Here is a 12622-nt window from a genome sequence, read left to right as displayed (position 1 = left end):
ATATATGTATATATATATATATATATATATATATATATACATATATATACATATATACTAAAATAAGCTACTACTTGTACTACTATCCCTACTTCATGGTTTTTCACTCATCACGTGGCTTCAAGGTACGGATCCCCGCAATAAACGAGGGACTACTGTATTGGTTATCCATCCATCCATCCATCCATCCATCCATCCATCCATCCATCCATCCATCCATCATCTTTACCTGCTTCTTCCTTTTTGAGTCACTGGGTTCACTGGCACCCATATCCAGCAGTCACTGTGCGAGAGGCGGGGGACACCCTGAACGGGTCTCCAGTCCATCACAGAGACACATAGAGACAAACAACCATTCACTCTCTCACTCACACCTAGAGAAAATTTAGAGTTACCAGTCAGTCTAACATGCATGTTTTGGTCTGTGGGAGGAAACTGGAGTACCTGGAGAAAACCCACGTATGCACAGAGAGAACATGCAAACTCCAACCAGAATGATCCCCAGGCCAGGATTCAATCTGACAACCTTATCGCTGAGAGGCAGCAGCTCTACCAACTGCACCACCATGCCACCTGTGTTGTTTTTTTATCATCATTAATCAATGCACAAACCATAGCTGAACATTTTGCTTCCTTAATGAGGTTCATCCAACTCGGCCTACATGGTTTTGTAAACTTTGTGAAAGAATTTACTCAAAATATTTTTTAAATCTTTCATCCTAAAAGATAAATTACACCTTTAAAACAAAGGAACTTGTGGTCAAACAACAGTTTTGTGGCATCCCATTCCAATAAAAATAAAGCTTGTTTCCCAAAGTGCATTATATTTGTTTTATCAAGAGATAAGGAGGATGTAAGAATAATTTATATGGGACCTTTGATAGGCGTCTGACATTCATACAGCAAATGTTTGCAGTGTCTTGGCAGTAAAACTTTATATCCCATTTGGGGATAGGGTGGGTGTAAAAAAAAGTGTGATCTGAATATAAAAGGCAGCCAAGTATAGTTGGACTATTTCCATCTTCGGTGGCAGTAAGCCTCACAGTGGCAACGATGAGCTGGAGGTGTGTGTGGTGGGGCGTTTTGGCTTTATCGGTTGTTAGCATCCCAGAGGTCAAAGCCAGACTGGGTAAGGATCAGATTTTAGATTGACAGGCATCATTTTAAAAACCTTTGTAATTAATATATATACTTTACTACATTTACATAAATCTTTTCCAGTTCGCAATCATGTCAGCAACATCTGCAGCACGTGGGGCAGAGAGCACTTCAAGACCTTTGATGGAGACGTTTACCAGTTTCCTGGTATGTGTGAGTACAACCTGGTCTCCGACTGCCACGAGTCCTACTGGGGCTTTTCAGTCCACATGAAGAGGACAGAGGAGGATGGAAACCCTACGATCAGTTACGTAGTGGTCACGGTCAATGAGCTTTCATTCCACATCAGCAAGGGTCAGATTACCGTCAACAACAAGTAGTAAGTTACAATTAAAACTCTATGAAATTACATTTGTGCTTTATAATAAATTTAAAAAACAACTTTATTTTAAAACTTTTTATAGTGTGACACTGCCATATCACAAGGGAGGAGTCCAAGTGAACAATAATGGAGTTTACATCAAGCTCCAGTCTAAAGTTGGATTCACTGTCATGTGGAACGGTGACGATGCAGTCATGGTAAAAACAGAAAACTCTGAAAATTATAAAACATTTATTATAATACAACCCCCATTTAGGCTCCTTTATAAGTATTATTGGGCATTTTGTTTCCTATCATTGTATAGATGATATTTGACAAACAGCCAATGTATAATTTTTTTAATGTCCTTGAAAGATTATTTCATTAGGTCACTATGTGTTTTTACATTCTGCTTTAATTTTTATACAAAATTTAGTGGGGTTTTTTTCTCCCTTTGTACAAATTAATTTGGTGTAAATAGGTCATTTTAAAGACCCTTTTCTGTGTGTTTAAATTTCTTAGGTGGAAATCGATAATGACTTTTCAAACCGTACATGTGGACTCTGTGGAGACTTTAACGGCATTCCAGTCTACAACGAGTTCATCTACAATGGTATAAATATGGTTATTTATGTTATGCTGATGAATATAATCAGGAATCTGGGATGTGACTCTGTGATTTGATGATCCGCAGGTCGTAAAGTCAACCCCATTGAATTTGGCAACAAACACAAAGTCCATCGCCCAAACGATGACTGCGAGGACCCCTACGAGGAGGAAGACGAATCACTGGAGGATGTGACGGCGCCTGATTCCTGCAAGGAATTTGTGAGTTCATCGTGAAGTTTTTACAGTCAAAGCGTTGTGGTTAATAGTAACTTAGCTTTTGTTTGCATCTCTTTTGGTTTCTTCACAGGAGACAACTTGTAAAGAAATGTTCCACTCAGAGACCTGGAGCTCCTGCACCAGACTGATTAACCCTGAAGCTTACATCCTGGCATGTGTGAAGGACATGTGTTCCTGCACGAATGGCACCGATGATCTCTGTGTCTGCAGCACCATGTCTGAGTTCTCCCGACAGTGTTCCCACGCAGGAGGACAGCCTCCCAACTGGAGAAACCCTCACTTCTGTGGTAGGCAGTTTATTCTCCTGCTTTTTAGTTATTGACTCAATATTGACTGATATTATCTCGATGAAAACAGGTCAGAAATGAACCCCTTTGTTTATCATTCTTGTCCTTATAGCTAAACGGTGTCCGTACAACATGGTGTTTGAAGAAAGTGGTTCTCCCTGCATGGATACTTGCACTCATCAAGACGCAAGTTCACTGTGTGAGGATCATGAAATAGACGGCTGCTTCTGTCCTCCTGGTGAGTTACGTTATACATAAAATCCTTGTCATAGTGTTTTTTCCTCCAGCATCACTGAGATGTACGTGTCTTCCTCAGGAACTGTGCTTGATGATATCTCCATGAGGGGGTGTATTCCTCGGTCTAAATGTCAGTGCAGGCATGACAAAATCTACAACACCGGAGATGTTTACAGACTGGATCGAGAGGAATGGTGCGTCAACGGTTCATCAAATAATGTATTTTTTTTGGTTGCATTTTAGTATATACTGTATATGTTTTGTTTTTTCAGCACATGTTTTGATGGGAGATGGGCCTGTGTGAGTCTTGAAACGCCTTCTACGTGTTCGGTTGAAGCAGGTTCACATTTTACTACCTTTGATGGGAAAACCTACACCTTCCACGGAGATTGTTACTACACACTGGCCAAGGTGGAAAGCAAGGTAAGTGTGTGATTTAATGGTATAAAATACTACACAACATTAGTAATAATATGTAGTTTTTATTTTTCTGCTTTCATTTAATACATATTTCAGAATGGTACACCTCGGAAGTTTACTGTCCTGGCCCAGTTGGTGCCATGTGCACACCAACAGTCTGACACTTGTTTAAAGACCCTCAAAATTCTGCTGAACAACGACAAAAACAACGTGAGTTAATGTTAAAGTCATTTGTAAAAACTCACAGTCACGTCTGCAACACTTTGCTGACCAGCTCTGTATTTGTTCAGGTACTAACATTCAGCCCTGACGGCACAGTTAAGCAGAATATGCAGACTGTCAATTTGCCCCACTACTCAGGTGAAAAATACTGTAAAATATGTTGGTATCAGCATTGGATTGTGTTAATCACATCAGAATATTATGATTCTGATTGTGTTTGTGTCTTTAATTAAAGGGGACATCAACATATTCCGCTCTTCATCTTTTCACATCTTGCTCCAGACAAGCTTCGGGTTACAAATTCAGATCCAACATGTTCCTCTGATGCAGGTCTACATCAGCCTGCAGCAGCGCTACAGAACAAAGACACGAGGTAGGCTTTATGTACGGGTTTCTGAGCAACACGCTTCTAACAACAAGCTTTGGCAATGAACAGTTACTTCAAATTAAACAGTACAGTCTGTAGGTGGGAATACTTTAACCAGAAACATGTCATTTCCTGTGAAAAGGCAATGTGAATGCAAAGTACTGAATGACATTGCTAAATTTTGCTGGTGATGCTGAAACTGAGGTTTAAGCTAAAAAGACCTTAATGTTAGCTAAAAGCCAAAGTAGCAAAACTCTAGTTAAAAACTAAAAGCAGCAAAATCTTGCTAAAAGTAAAAAAAAATCTAATAGTATCAAAAGGCTGCTAAGTTCAAACTAGTAAAAATGCTAACTAAAAGCAAAAAGTTACCTGCTAAAACCTAAAGTAACAATTGGATAGCTAAACATAGCCAAAAGCTATCTAAAAGCTAAAAGTAGCAGGATTTTAGATAAATGTAGCATATTAGGACATAAATAGAACATGGGAACATCTGTTCCGCTTAAACCCAGCCAGTCAAAGCAGATGACCACTTGTCCTGATCCTGGTTCTGCTAAAGGTTTCTTCCTCATGAGGGAGTTTTTCCTTTCCACTGTCGCCTTCATGCTTGCTCAAGATGAGAGTTCTGCGATGGAGTTAAATTCAAAGCAGTCTGCTCCTCAGATAAATAATGTTAAATTATTATTTTATATATGAAGGTTTCTGTTCAGTGCAACTTCTGTTGTGACTTGGAGCTATATAAATAAACTGAATCGAATTGAATTAAACAGATTTAAAAGAGAACAGTGTATATGAAAGAACTGAAGCACTGTCAACGTGTTTCTACATAAAAATATTTGTAAATAAAGTAAAATATACTGAAAAGTTTAAATCTTACAAAAACGAAGAGTCATAGCACCCATCTCCTAAATGAGCTGAAGGCTTTCATGGGTGAATGGTTGAAATAGCGCAGCAAATGCAGAAATAATAGTTAGTAGTGAAACAGCTTTCACTCAGGTAGTTCCACCTCAGATATGAAATAAAGAGAGCAGCTGTTCAGAGAAAAGCATCTTTTTATTTCGTTGACAGAAACTAGCTCAGATCATTTGCACATCTGATCAGAATGCCTTGATAATTACGTTAATTATCAGTTTTTCCAACTGACAGGAATTCACCTGCTTGAGGCATAATATCAAGAGATTATACGTTTTGTATGATTTGAGAATGACTCCTCCATGAGAATCTGAGAAACGTTTGAGAAGGTTAACTTCTTTATCTTGCCACTGTGTTGGCACGCTGGATTAGCAGCAGAAAGAAAGATGCACTTGATATTGGACATACAGGAAGTAAAGCATTATATAACATCCTATATTACCTTTCACACACACACACACACACACACACACACACACACAAAAAAAAAAAAAGCTAAACCATTTGAGGTTTTATTTAAAATGTGGTTGTCATTTCTACGTACCAAAATCTTTAGTTAGGTTTAAGTTTTATACATAAATCTTTTCCCTCTTCAGGTTTATGTGGGAACTTTAACATGGTGCTGAATGATGACATGAAGACCCCTCAGGGGATCGTGGAGGGAACTGCAGCCACTTTCTGTAACTCGTGGAAGGCTAACCTCATGTGCGCTAACACGAAGGAAAGACTGGATGACCCCTGCTCCCTCAGTGTAGAAAATGGTAAATAGCAATGCTGTTATAAAACTAGATCACATCCTAAAGTTGTATTATTGAAGCTAAGAGGACATTTTTGTTCCTTCTCAGAGTTGTATGCCAAACACTGGTGCTCCTTGCTCCTCAGACCCAACAGCACATTTTCACAGTGCCGCTCAGTGGTGGATCCTGAGATCTTCTACAAGGTACAGTAAAATGTTTCAATCTTTAACTGAGTTCACTTGAACTTTTTTGAAAGTGTTGGTTGTCTTCTGCAGCGCTGCCTTTACTCCAGCTGTAACTGTGAGAAGAGCGAGGCCTGCCTGTGTGCCGTCTTCTCCTCCTACGCTCGAGCCTGTGCAGTGAAGGGCGTGATCCTGACAGACTGGAGAGAGAACGTGTGCAGTAAGGGTTTAATTTTATTTATTGTGGCCCAGATTAGTAATAGCTCCTTGAGTTTGGTCACTTTCATTGGTAGGAAATAAAACAAATCGTCTTGTCACTGTCTAAATGATAGGCAAGTATGCAAAGAGCTGCCCGGTGTCACAGATCTTCTCCTACAATCATCAGAGGTGCCAGCTGACTTGCACTTCTTTGTCCTCGGAGCAGCAGAGCTGCACCTCTGACTTTGTGCCTGTGGACGGCTGCTCCTGCGCTGAAGGACTCTATTTGAATGAAAAAGGTGTTTGTGTGTCGATGGCAAAATGTTCTTGTTACCATAATGGAGCTTACATTAAGCCTGGAAAGTCCATCAATATCAAAGATGAACACTGGTGAGTCAGTTCAGGATTTCCTCGGTGAATTGTTTTATTTTTTTAACTTTTGCCGTTATATCTCAAAGTGTACATGTCTTGTATTTTGTTCTTAAGCGTGTGCAACAATGGAAGGCTTCATTGCCATTCTTGGAGAACCCGCTCATCAGGTCAGCTTGTTTTCTATATCTTGACATTTTCACCACGCACACATGTGGTTACTCTCATTGACACATTTATGTTGTATGTTGTTACAGCATGTCCTTCTCCACAAGTCTTCTTCAACTGCTCCTCTGTGGGTTCAGGAGAACTCGGACTACAGTGCTCTCGAACATGTTTAAATCTGGAAAGTGATTGTGTGAGTTGTTCTTGCTGCTGTGGTTTAATGGTCCTCCCCAACAAACAGCTGTTTGGTTTCAACAAGACATTTCCTCACAAAACTAACATCCTACTGTCAGTAATTGTCTGTTTTGCTTCGTCAAACGTTACGATCTTTCTCCTTCTCAGGAATCTACAGAGTGTGAGTCTGGTTGTCGCTGTCCCGGAGGTCTTCTTGATGATGGCAAAGGTTCTTGTGTAGAGGAAAGAAACTGCCCGTGTCAGCACGATGGACAACTTTTTGCTCCTGGAACAACAATTCCAAATCAGTGCAACAGCTGGTAAGGCCACGTTCAGTATGGAGTATATTACGTATAAACCTTGGAAACGTGGAACATCATGCCAGCTTGCATGTTTCATTCAAGTAGTCAGCACAATATTAAATTTGACTGTTTCTGACAAATCTAGCACCTGCAAGAGCGGAAAATGGGAGTGCACTGAGGCAAAATGTCCAGGAACCTGCGTCATTTATGGAACAGGGCACTACAACACGTTTGATCAGCGAACGTATGGGTTTCAAGGAGACTGTGCTTATGTTGCTGCCCGGGTAAATAAAATGAATGTATTCAAAATCCTTCTTTCCCCTTTTTCACTCAAAAACTACTCTTAAAAAATGAATATTCCATGGATATATGGAAGGGATTAGATGACGAACACACTTACCATAAATTAGTACATGAACTTAAACTGATAGTACAGTAATTTCCAGACTATTGAGCGCACCCATTAACTGTTAGCTATTAACATTAATTAACTATTAACATTGACTGTTAAGCCATGCCCACTAAAAAATTGTACATATATAGACCACGCTTGTCTATAAGCTGCGACTGTCCACGTTGTAACATGAGATATTTACACAGAAAGATTTTTTTTCTTTTAATTAAATACGTACCGGTAACATACACAAATATGTACAGTGAATGTTTTTTTTTCTGAACAGTGCCTGTAACACGACTGGTTAAAAAAAAAATACATACAGTAACCTACCAGGAAGCCACTGATCGCTATAGTGATCATTGATGGTGAAGATATATCTTCACCATCCTCCTGCCCAGGATTGTGTTGTCCTCCATCACGCAGCTGCCTGCCTGTATCCCACAGAGCTCGGAGTGGTCAGATTTATTTTAAACTTTGTTTATACAAGTAGTCTCATTGAGTCACGAGGACCCACCCCCACAAGAGAGATGTGTATTGAGTAGCTATGTGAGCGCCCAGGTGTGATGAGGCTAAATGTTTTGGCAGCATGAAGCTCGTTAGCCCATCAAAAAAAAAAAAAAAACATCTACAAATTATCCACAGTTTTGTTTGTATAAGTCATAGTGTTCAAAGTGTGTGAAAAAAGTAGTGGATTATAGTCCGGAAATTATAGTAATCCCCTTAAAACAACTCCAGACTTAAAAATATCCTGGCTGTTCATATTAGGTCTGTTTTATGAACTTTCACATCACTGTTAATTTTGCATTATGTGATAATATATTTAAAAAATCTACGGTTAATTGCAAGTGCAAATAGTAGCAGCTAGCACATTTAGTGCGGTCAGGGACATTTCTAGAAAGACATTTCTGTGGGGATAACTGTGAAATATTAAAACTGACTGCCATGTAAAGGTTTATAAAATAGTATTTATGTGATTGGCTATGAAATTTTTATAGTCAGAGTAGTTTTAGTCTTGGCCCCGCTCAGACTACACACTAGTTCATCGTCTAACTACCCTTTTAAATACTATTAGACAGCGTTTTACAAATTTGTAACATAAAGATTAAAAAGCCACAGCTGATGCTGTAAAACGCTTGAACAATTCTAAGATGACCTGATGCATGCTCAATAATCCAGGTAGAAAAATCTAAAAAAAAGTTAAGTCAGGTCCTCTGGACAAGTTAAAAAAAAATTATTGAAAAATTTTGTCTTTTATTCAAAAGACCTTCAGTATTTTCTTCAGTTTTAACTTGTCCAGAGGACCTGATTTAACTTTTTTATAATTCTAAGATGAAATTTTCAAAAGGACAATTATTGTTATTATTTTATTTATGTTTTTTTTTTCTTCTTCTTAATCCTTCAATGATTTAAAGCAAAGGTTGTCGTGAATTATTCGTCCTCATCTGCTCACACAGACTCATGTTCGTGCTGCTGTTGTTTGGCGCATTGTTTTGTACTAGTAGTATATTCTTAGTTTAGTGTATTTCTTAGTTCATATCTTAGATCTTATTACTGTTTTTCTTTACAATTTGTATTTTTGTTGGATGTAACTGGGACCCTGTGTACAAAGTACATAGTTCCACCTCATGTACCACATGTGATGTGAATGACAATAAAGACACCTTGACCTTGAATTAACAGGTCCTAGTTTCACAGAATTTCTAATGAATGTCTTTATTTTTAGAACAAATGTGGGAACAAAACAGCTGCACAGACCTTTGGCGTTTTCACAGAAAATGTACCGTGTGGCTCCACTGGCACCACATGCTCCAAAATGGTCAGAATTCAGTTGGGGGTAAGTCCAAGCACAAACATCTGATAAGTTTTCACGCCTGAAGTGTGGATTTAAATAGTCTTTTCAGCATGTGTTCACACTTCAGAAATCTTTACATTGCAGCGAACAGAAATCAAACTATCAAAGGGTAAATATGAAGAGAAAGATCTGGAAGTTGGCCCACAGATTCAGTACAGAATAAGGACGGTCGGTTTGTACCTGGTGGTAGAATCTAATATCGGCTTGGGAGTGATGTGGGATCGCAAAACGACTGTCCGCATCCTGCTGGAACCACACCACAGTGTGAGTCACTGTGTATTTGTGATGATTGACGTCTCTCATTGTATGAATGGTTGTTTTGTTAAAAGACACTTTATCATTTTGTACCAATACGAGTCAGGCCATTGAGTTGGTTACCCCTGTGCGTTTGTGTAGGGTCAAGTGTGTGGCCTGTGTGGAAATTTTGATGGGGATGGACAGAATGACTTCACCACTCAGGGTCAGCTGGTGGTGAATAACCCATTAGAATTTGCAAACAGCTGGAAAGTGACTAGCACTTGCCCAGATGTGGAGGAGAGTGTTGACGCTTGTGAAGCAGCTCCTCAGCGGCATCAGTGGGCGAAAATGATGTGCAGCATCATAACAGGAACTACATTCAAAGACTGCCACCACAAGGTGCGAAACCACTGGTTGTGTGATTGAAGTTGTGTGATTTGCATTTTTAACATTTCTAATCGTCATATTTGTGATTCTTTATTTATTTATGTCTGACAAAGGTCGATCCGCTTCCATTTGTTGAAAACTGTGTGAAAGACTCGTGTGCCTGCGACACCGGAGGAGACTGTGAGTGCTTCTGCTCAGCTGTTGCAGCCTACGCTCAAGCTTGTAACGAGGCTGATGTTTGCGTTGCATGGAGAACTCCAGACATTTGCCGTAAGTGAATGTTTCTGTTCTTAAAATGAAAAGTGTTTTTTACCTTTTCTGACAACATTAAACACTGATTTGTTTCTCTCTAGAGAGCTCAACATTGAACTGCAGCATTGTTTCTGTTCACCCATATATAAATATGTGTTATATATATATATAGCCTGTTTAAGAAATAGACACTTTCACATAGTTAAAAAAATTCTGAAAACATTTTTAAACTTTTTGCCATTCTAAAAAACATCATCCTTAGAAACCATTTGTACCAGTCAGACTAAAACTCTTTAAGATTCCTACAACTTTGATTTCTAAATTCATACATCACCTTAAACAAACAAGCAAACAAAAACATCTGGCTCAAGTTCTTATAGTCTTTAAAAGAGGATTTTTTTTTTAATGTTCCTAAACTTTTTAGTGTTTGACCCATAAAATTAAAGTTGCATAGACTTGTGACTCCAACAGGTGCTGAGTTAAGTATCCAAATATTACCAAGAAGCCATTTAACAAGATTCACTATTAACATATATTTTTATATTATAGTATTTTTTATTATAATGTGAATTTTTGATTTATTTATAACAAATATGGGTAAATATGCCATTGACATTTTTTTATACAAGTTATTTGAGTTATGTGCATCTTTCCACAACCCCCTATTTGGTGTTTCAAAAACCCCATGAAGATCCAATCTTTGGAAAACATCTAATTTAGAGCATATATTTCAATGAGTTTTGAAAATAAAATATACTCATGAACATTGTCTATAACTGTTCAATGACATGTAAAGTAAATGATAGTTTCCAAAATTATGCACCGCAAAAAGGAAATGTTCAAAACTCAAACTTGTGCTTTAAAGATGTAATCACACTGACTTGATTTGGGTTTTTCTCTGTGCTAAACAAATGTATAAAAATATATGAGTCCAAATTTTTAATTTTACTGGACTTACACTGTCTTGCTCTTTTCCAGCTGTTTATTGTGATTACTATAACAATCCAGAGGACTGTACATGGCATTACAACCCATGCCACACACCCTGCTACAAGACTTGTTTATATCCAGAAGGCGTTTGTAGCAACCCAATACCTGATCTGGAGGGTGAGAACTTTATTACAAACATCATGTTTCACTTGTGTATAACAAATATTCCATCCTAACCAATATTGGTGTTTATATGTGACTCTTTTCCCCCAGGCTGTTATCCTGTATGCCCGGAGGATAAGCCTATATTTGATGAGAAGAATGACACATGTGTAGACAAATGTCCATATTGTGTTTACAATGGAACTGTATATGAAGAACACGAAGTTATTTACAATGTCAGCGACAACATGGGAATGTGCTACTATGCAATCTGCATTAACTCAACCGTTGTTGAAGGAAGTGAGCCCTGTCCACCGAGTACAACCATAGAACCAACTACAACTACACAATCTACACCTCCACCCACTACAACCCCAGAACCAACCACAGCTACAAGATCTACACCCCCACCCATACAACCCACTACAACACCTGAGCCAACTACCACAAAAGCTACACCTCCACCCACACCACCCACCACAACTCAAGAACCGACCACAACCAAAAAATCTACATCACCACCATCACCACCTACAACAACAACTGAGCCAACCACCACAAAAGCTACACATCCACCCACACCACCCACAACAACCTCAGAATTAACAACCACAAAATCTACACCTACAACTACCTCTAGTCCTATTATTTCAACTCCATGTGTTCCAACTTGTGAATGGTCTGATTGGTATAATGTCCATAATCCAGCAACTGATAACAATGACTGGGAAACATATGAAAACATCACAAACAGTGGCCTACACATATGTGAAAACCCCACAGAAATTGACTGTAGGTCAGTTCTATTTCCAGACATGGACTTTGATGAATATTTAGATGAGACTAAGCAAGTTGTTTCTTGTGATGTGGACTATGGTTTAATATGTAGAAAAGAAGACCAGCCACGTAAAAAACTGTGTTTTGACTACAAGATCAGAGTGTGCTGTCCAGTTATATGTGAAACCACAACTCCAGTACCCACACCACCAACTACAACCCCTGAGCCAACCACCACAAAGGCTACGCTTCCACCAACACCACCCACTACAACTCTAGGCCCAACAACAACAAAATCTACACCTCCACCCACACCACCCACAACAACCCCTGAGCCAACCACAACCATACAATCTACACCTCCTACCAAACCACCCACTACAACACCTAAGCCAACCACCACAAAGGCTACGCTTCCACCAACACCACCCACTACAACTCCAGGCCCAACAACAACAAAATCTACACCTCCACCCACACCACCCACAACAACCTCTGAGCCAACCACAACCATACAATCTACACCTCCTACCAAACCACCCACTACAACACCGAAGCCAACCACCACAAAGGCTACGCTTCCACCAACACCACCCACTACAACTCCAGGCCCATCAACAACAAAATCTACAGCTACACCCACACCACCCACAACAACCCCTGAGCCAACCACAATGACAAAATCTACACCTCCACCCAAACCACCTACAACAACACCTAAGCCAACCACCACAAAGGCTACACTTCCACCAAC

The 12622-nt window shown here is 39.3% G+C and overlaps 1 protein-coding gene across 1 annotated transcript in view; it reads left to right on the top strand.

Moving 5' to 3' along the window:
- Positions 1 to 1053: 1053 nt before the first annotated feature.
- Positions 1054 to 12622, top strand: part of LOC119416468 (mucin-2-like) — an 18140-nt gene continuing 6571 nt past the window's right edge. The window contains exons 1-26 of the mRNA XM_037683702.1: positions 1054 to 1129; positions 1222 to 1477; positions 1563 to 1677; positions 1982 to 2072; positions 2154 to 2287; positions 2376 to 2592; positions 2705 to 2830; positions 2909 to 3023; positions 3102 to 3258; positions 3364 to 3459; positions 3540 to 3609; positions 3707 to 3844; positions 5344 to 5508; positions 5593 to 5687; positions 5760 to 5886; positions 5999 to 6254; positions 6351 to 6403; positions 6491 to 6591; positions 6741 to 6892; positions 7020 to 7158; positions 8995 to 9105; positions 9208 to 9387; positions 9520 to 9759; positions 9861 to 10017; positions 10978 to 11106; positions 11203 to 11261. Coding sequence (XP_037539630.1) covers positions 1054 to 1129; positions 1222 to 1477; positions 1563 to 1677; positions 1982 to 2072; positions 2154 to 2287; positions 2376 to 2592; positions 2705 to 2830; positions 2909 to 3023; positions 3102 to 3258; positions 3364 to 3459; positions 3540 to 3609; positions 3707 to 3844; positions 5344 to 5508; positions 5593 to 5687; positions 5760 to 5886; positions 5999 to 6254; positions 6351 to 6403; positions 6491 to 6591; positions 6741 to 6892; positions 7020 to 7158; positions 8995 to 9105; positions 9208 to 9387; positions 9520 to 9759; positions 9861 to 10017; positions 10978 to 11106; positions 11203 to 11261 — 3555 coding nt within the window. The remainder of the gene's footprint in view (positions 1130 to 1221; positions 1478 to 1562; positions 1678 to 1981; positions 2073 to 2153; positions 2288 to 2375; positions 2593 to 2704; positions 2831 to 2908; positions 3024 to 3101; positions 3259 to 3363; positions 3460 to 3539; positions 3610 to 3706; positions 3845 to 5343; positions 5509 to 5592; positions 5688 to 5759; positions 5887 to 5998; positions 6255 to 6350; positions 6404 to 6490; positions 6592 to 6740; positions 6893 to 7019; positions 7159 to 8994; positions 9106 to 9207; positions 9388 to 9519; positions 9760 to 9860; positions 10018 to 10977; positions 11107 to 11202; positions 11262 to 12622) is intronic.

Source organism: Nematolebias whitei, chromosome 10 (genome assembly GCF_014905685.2).
Source record: "Nematolebias whitei isolate Nwh7 chromosome 10, NemWhi1, whole genome shotgun sequence".
In the NCBI taxonomy this organism is placed as follows: domain Eukaryota; kingdom Metazoa; phylum Chordata; class Actinopteri; order Cyprinodontiformes; family Rivulidae; genus Nematolebias; species Nematolebias whitei.
The sequence above is the reverse complement of the archived record's forward strand: the minus strand, read 5'-3'. Positions and strand labels throughout refer to the sequence as shown.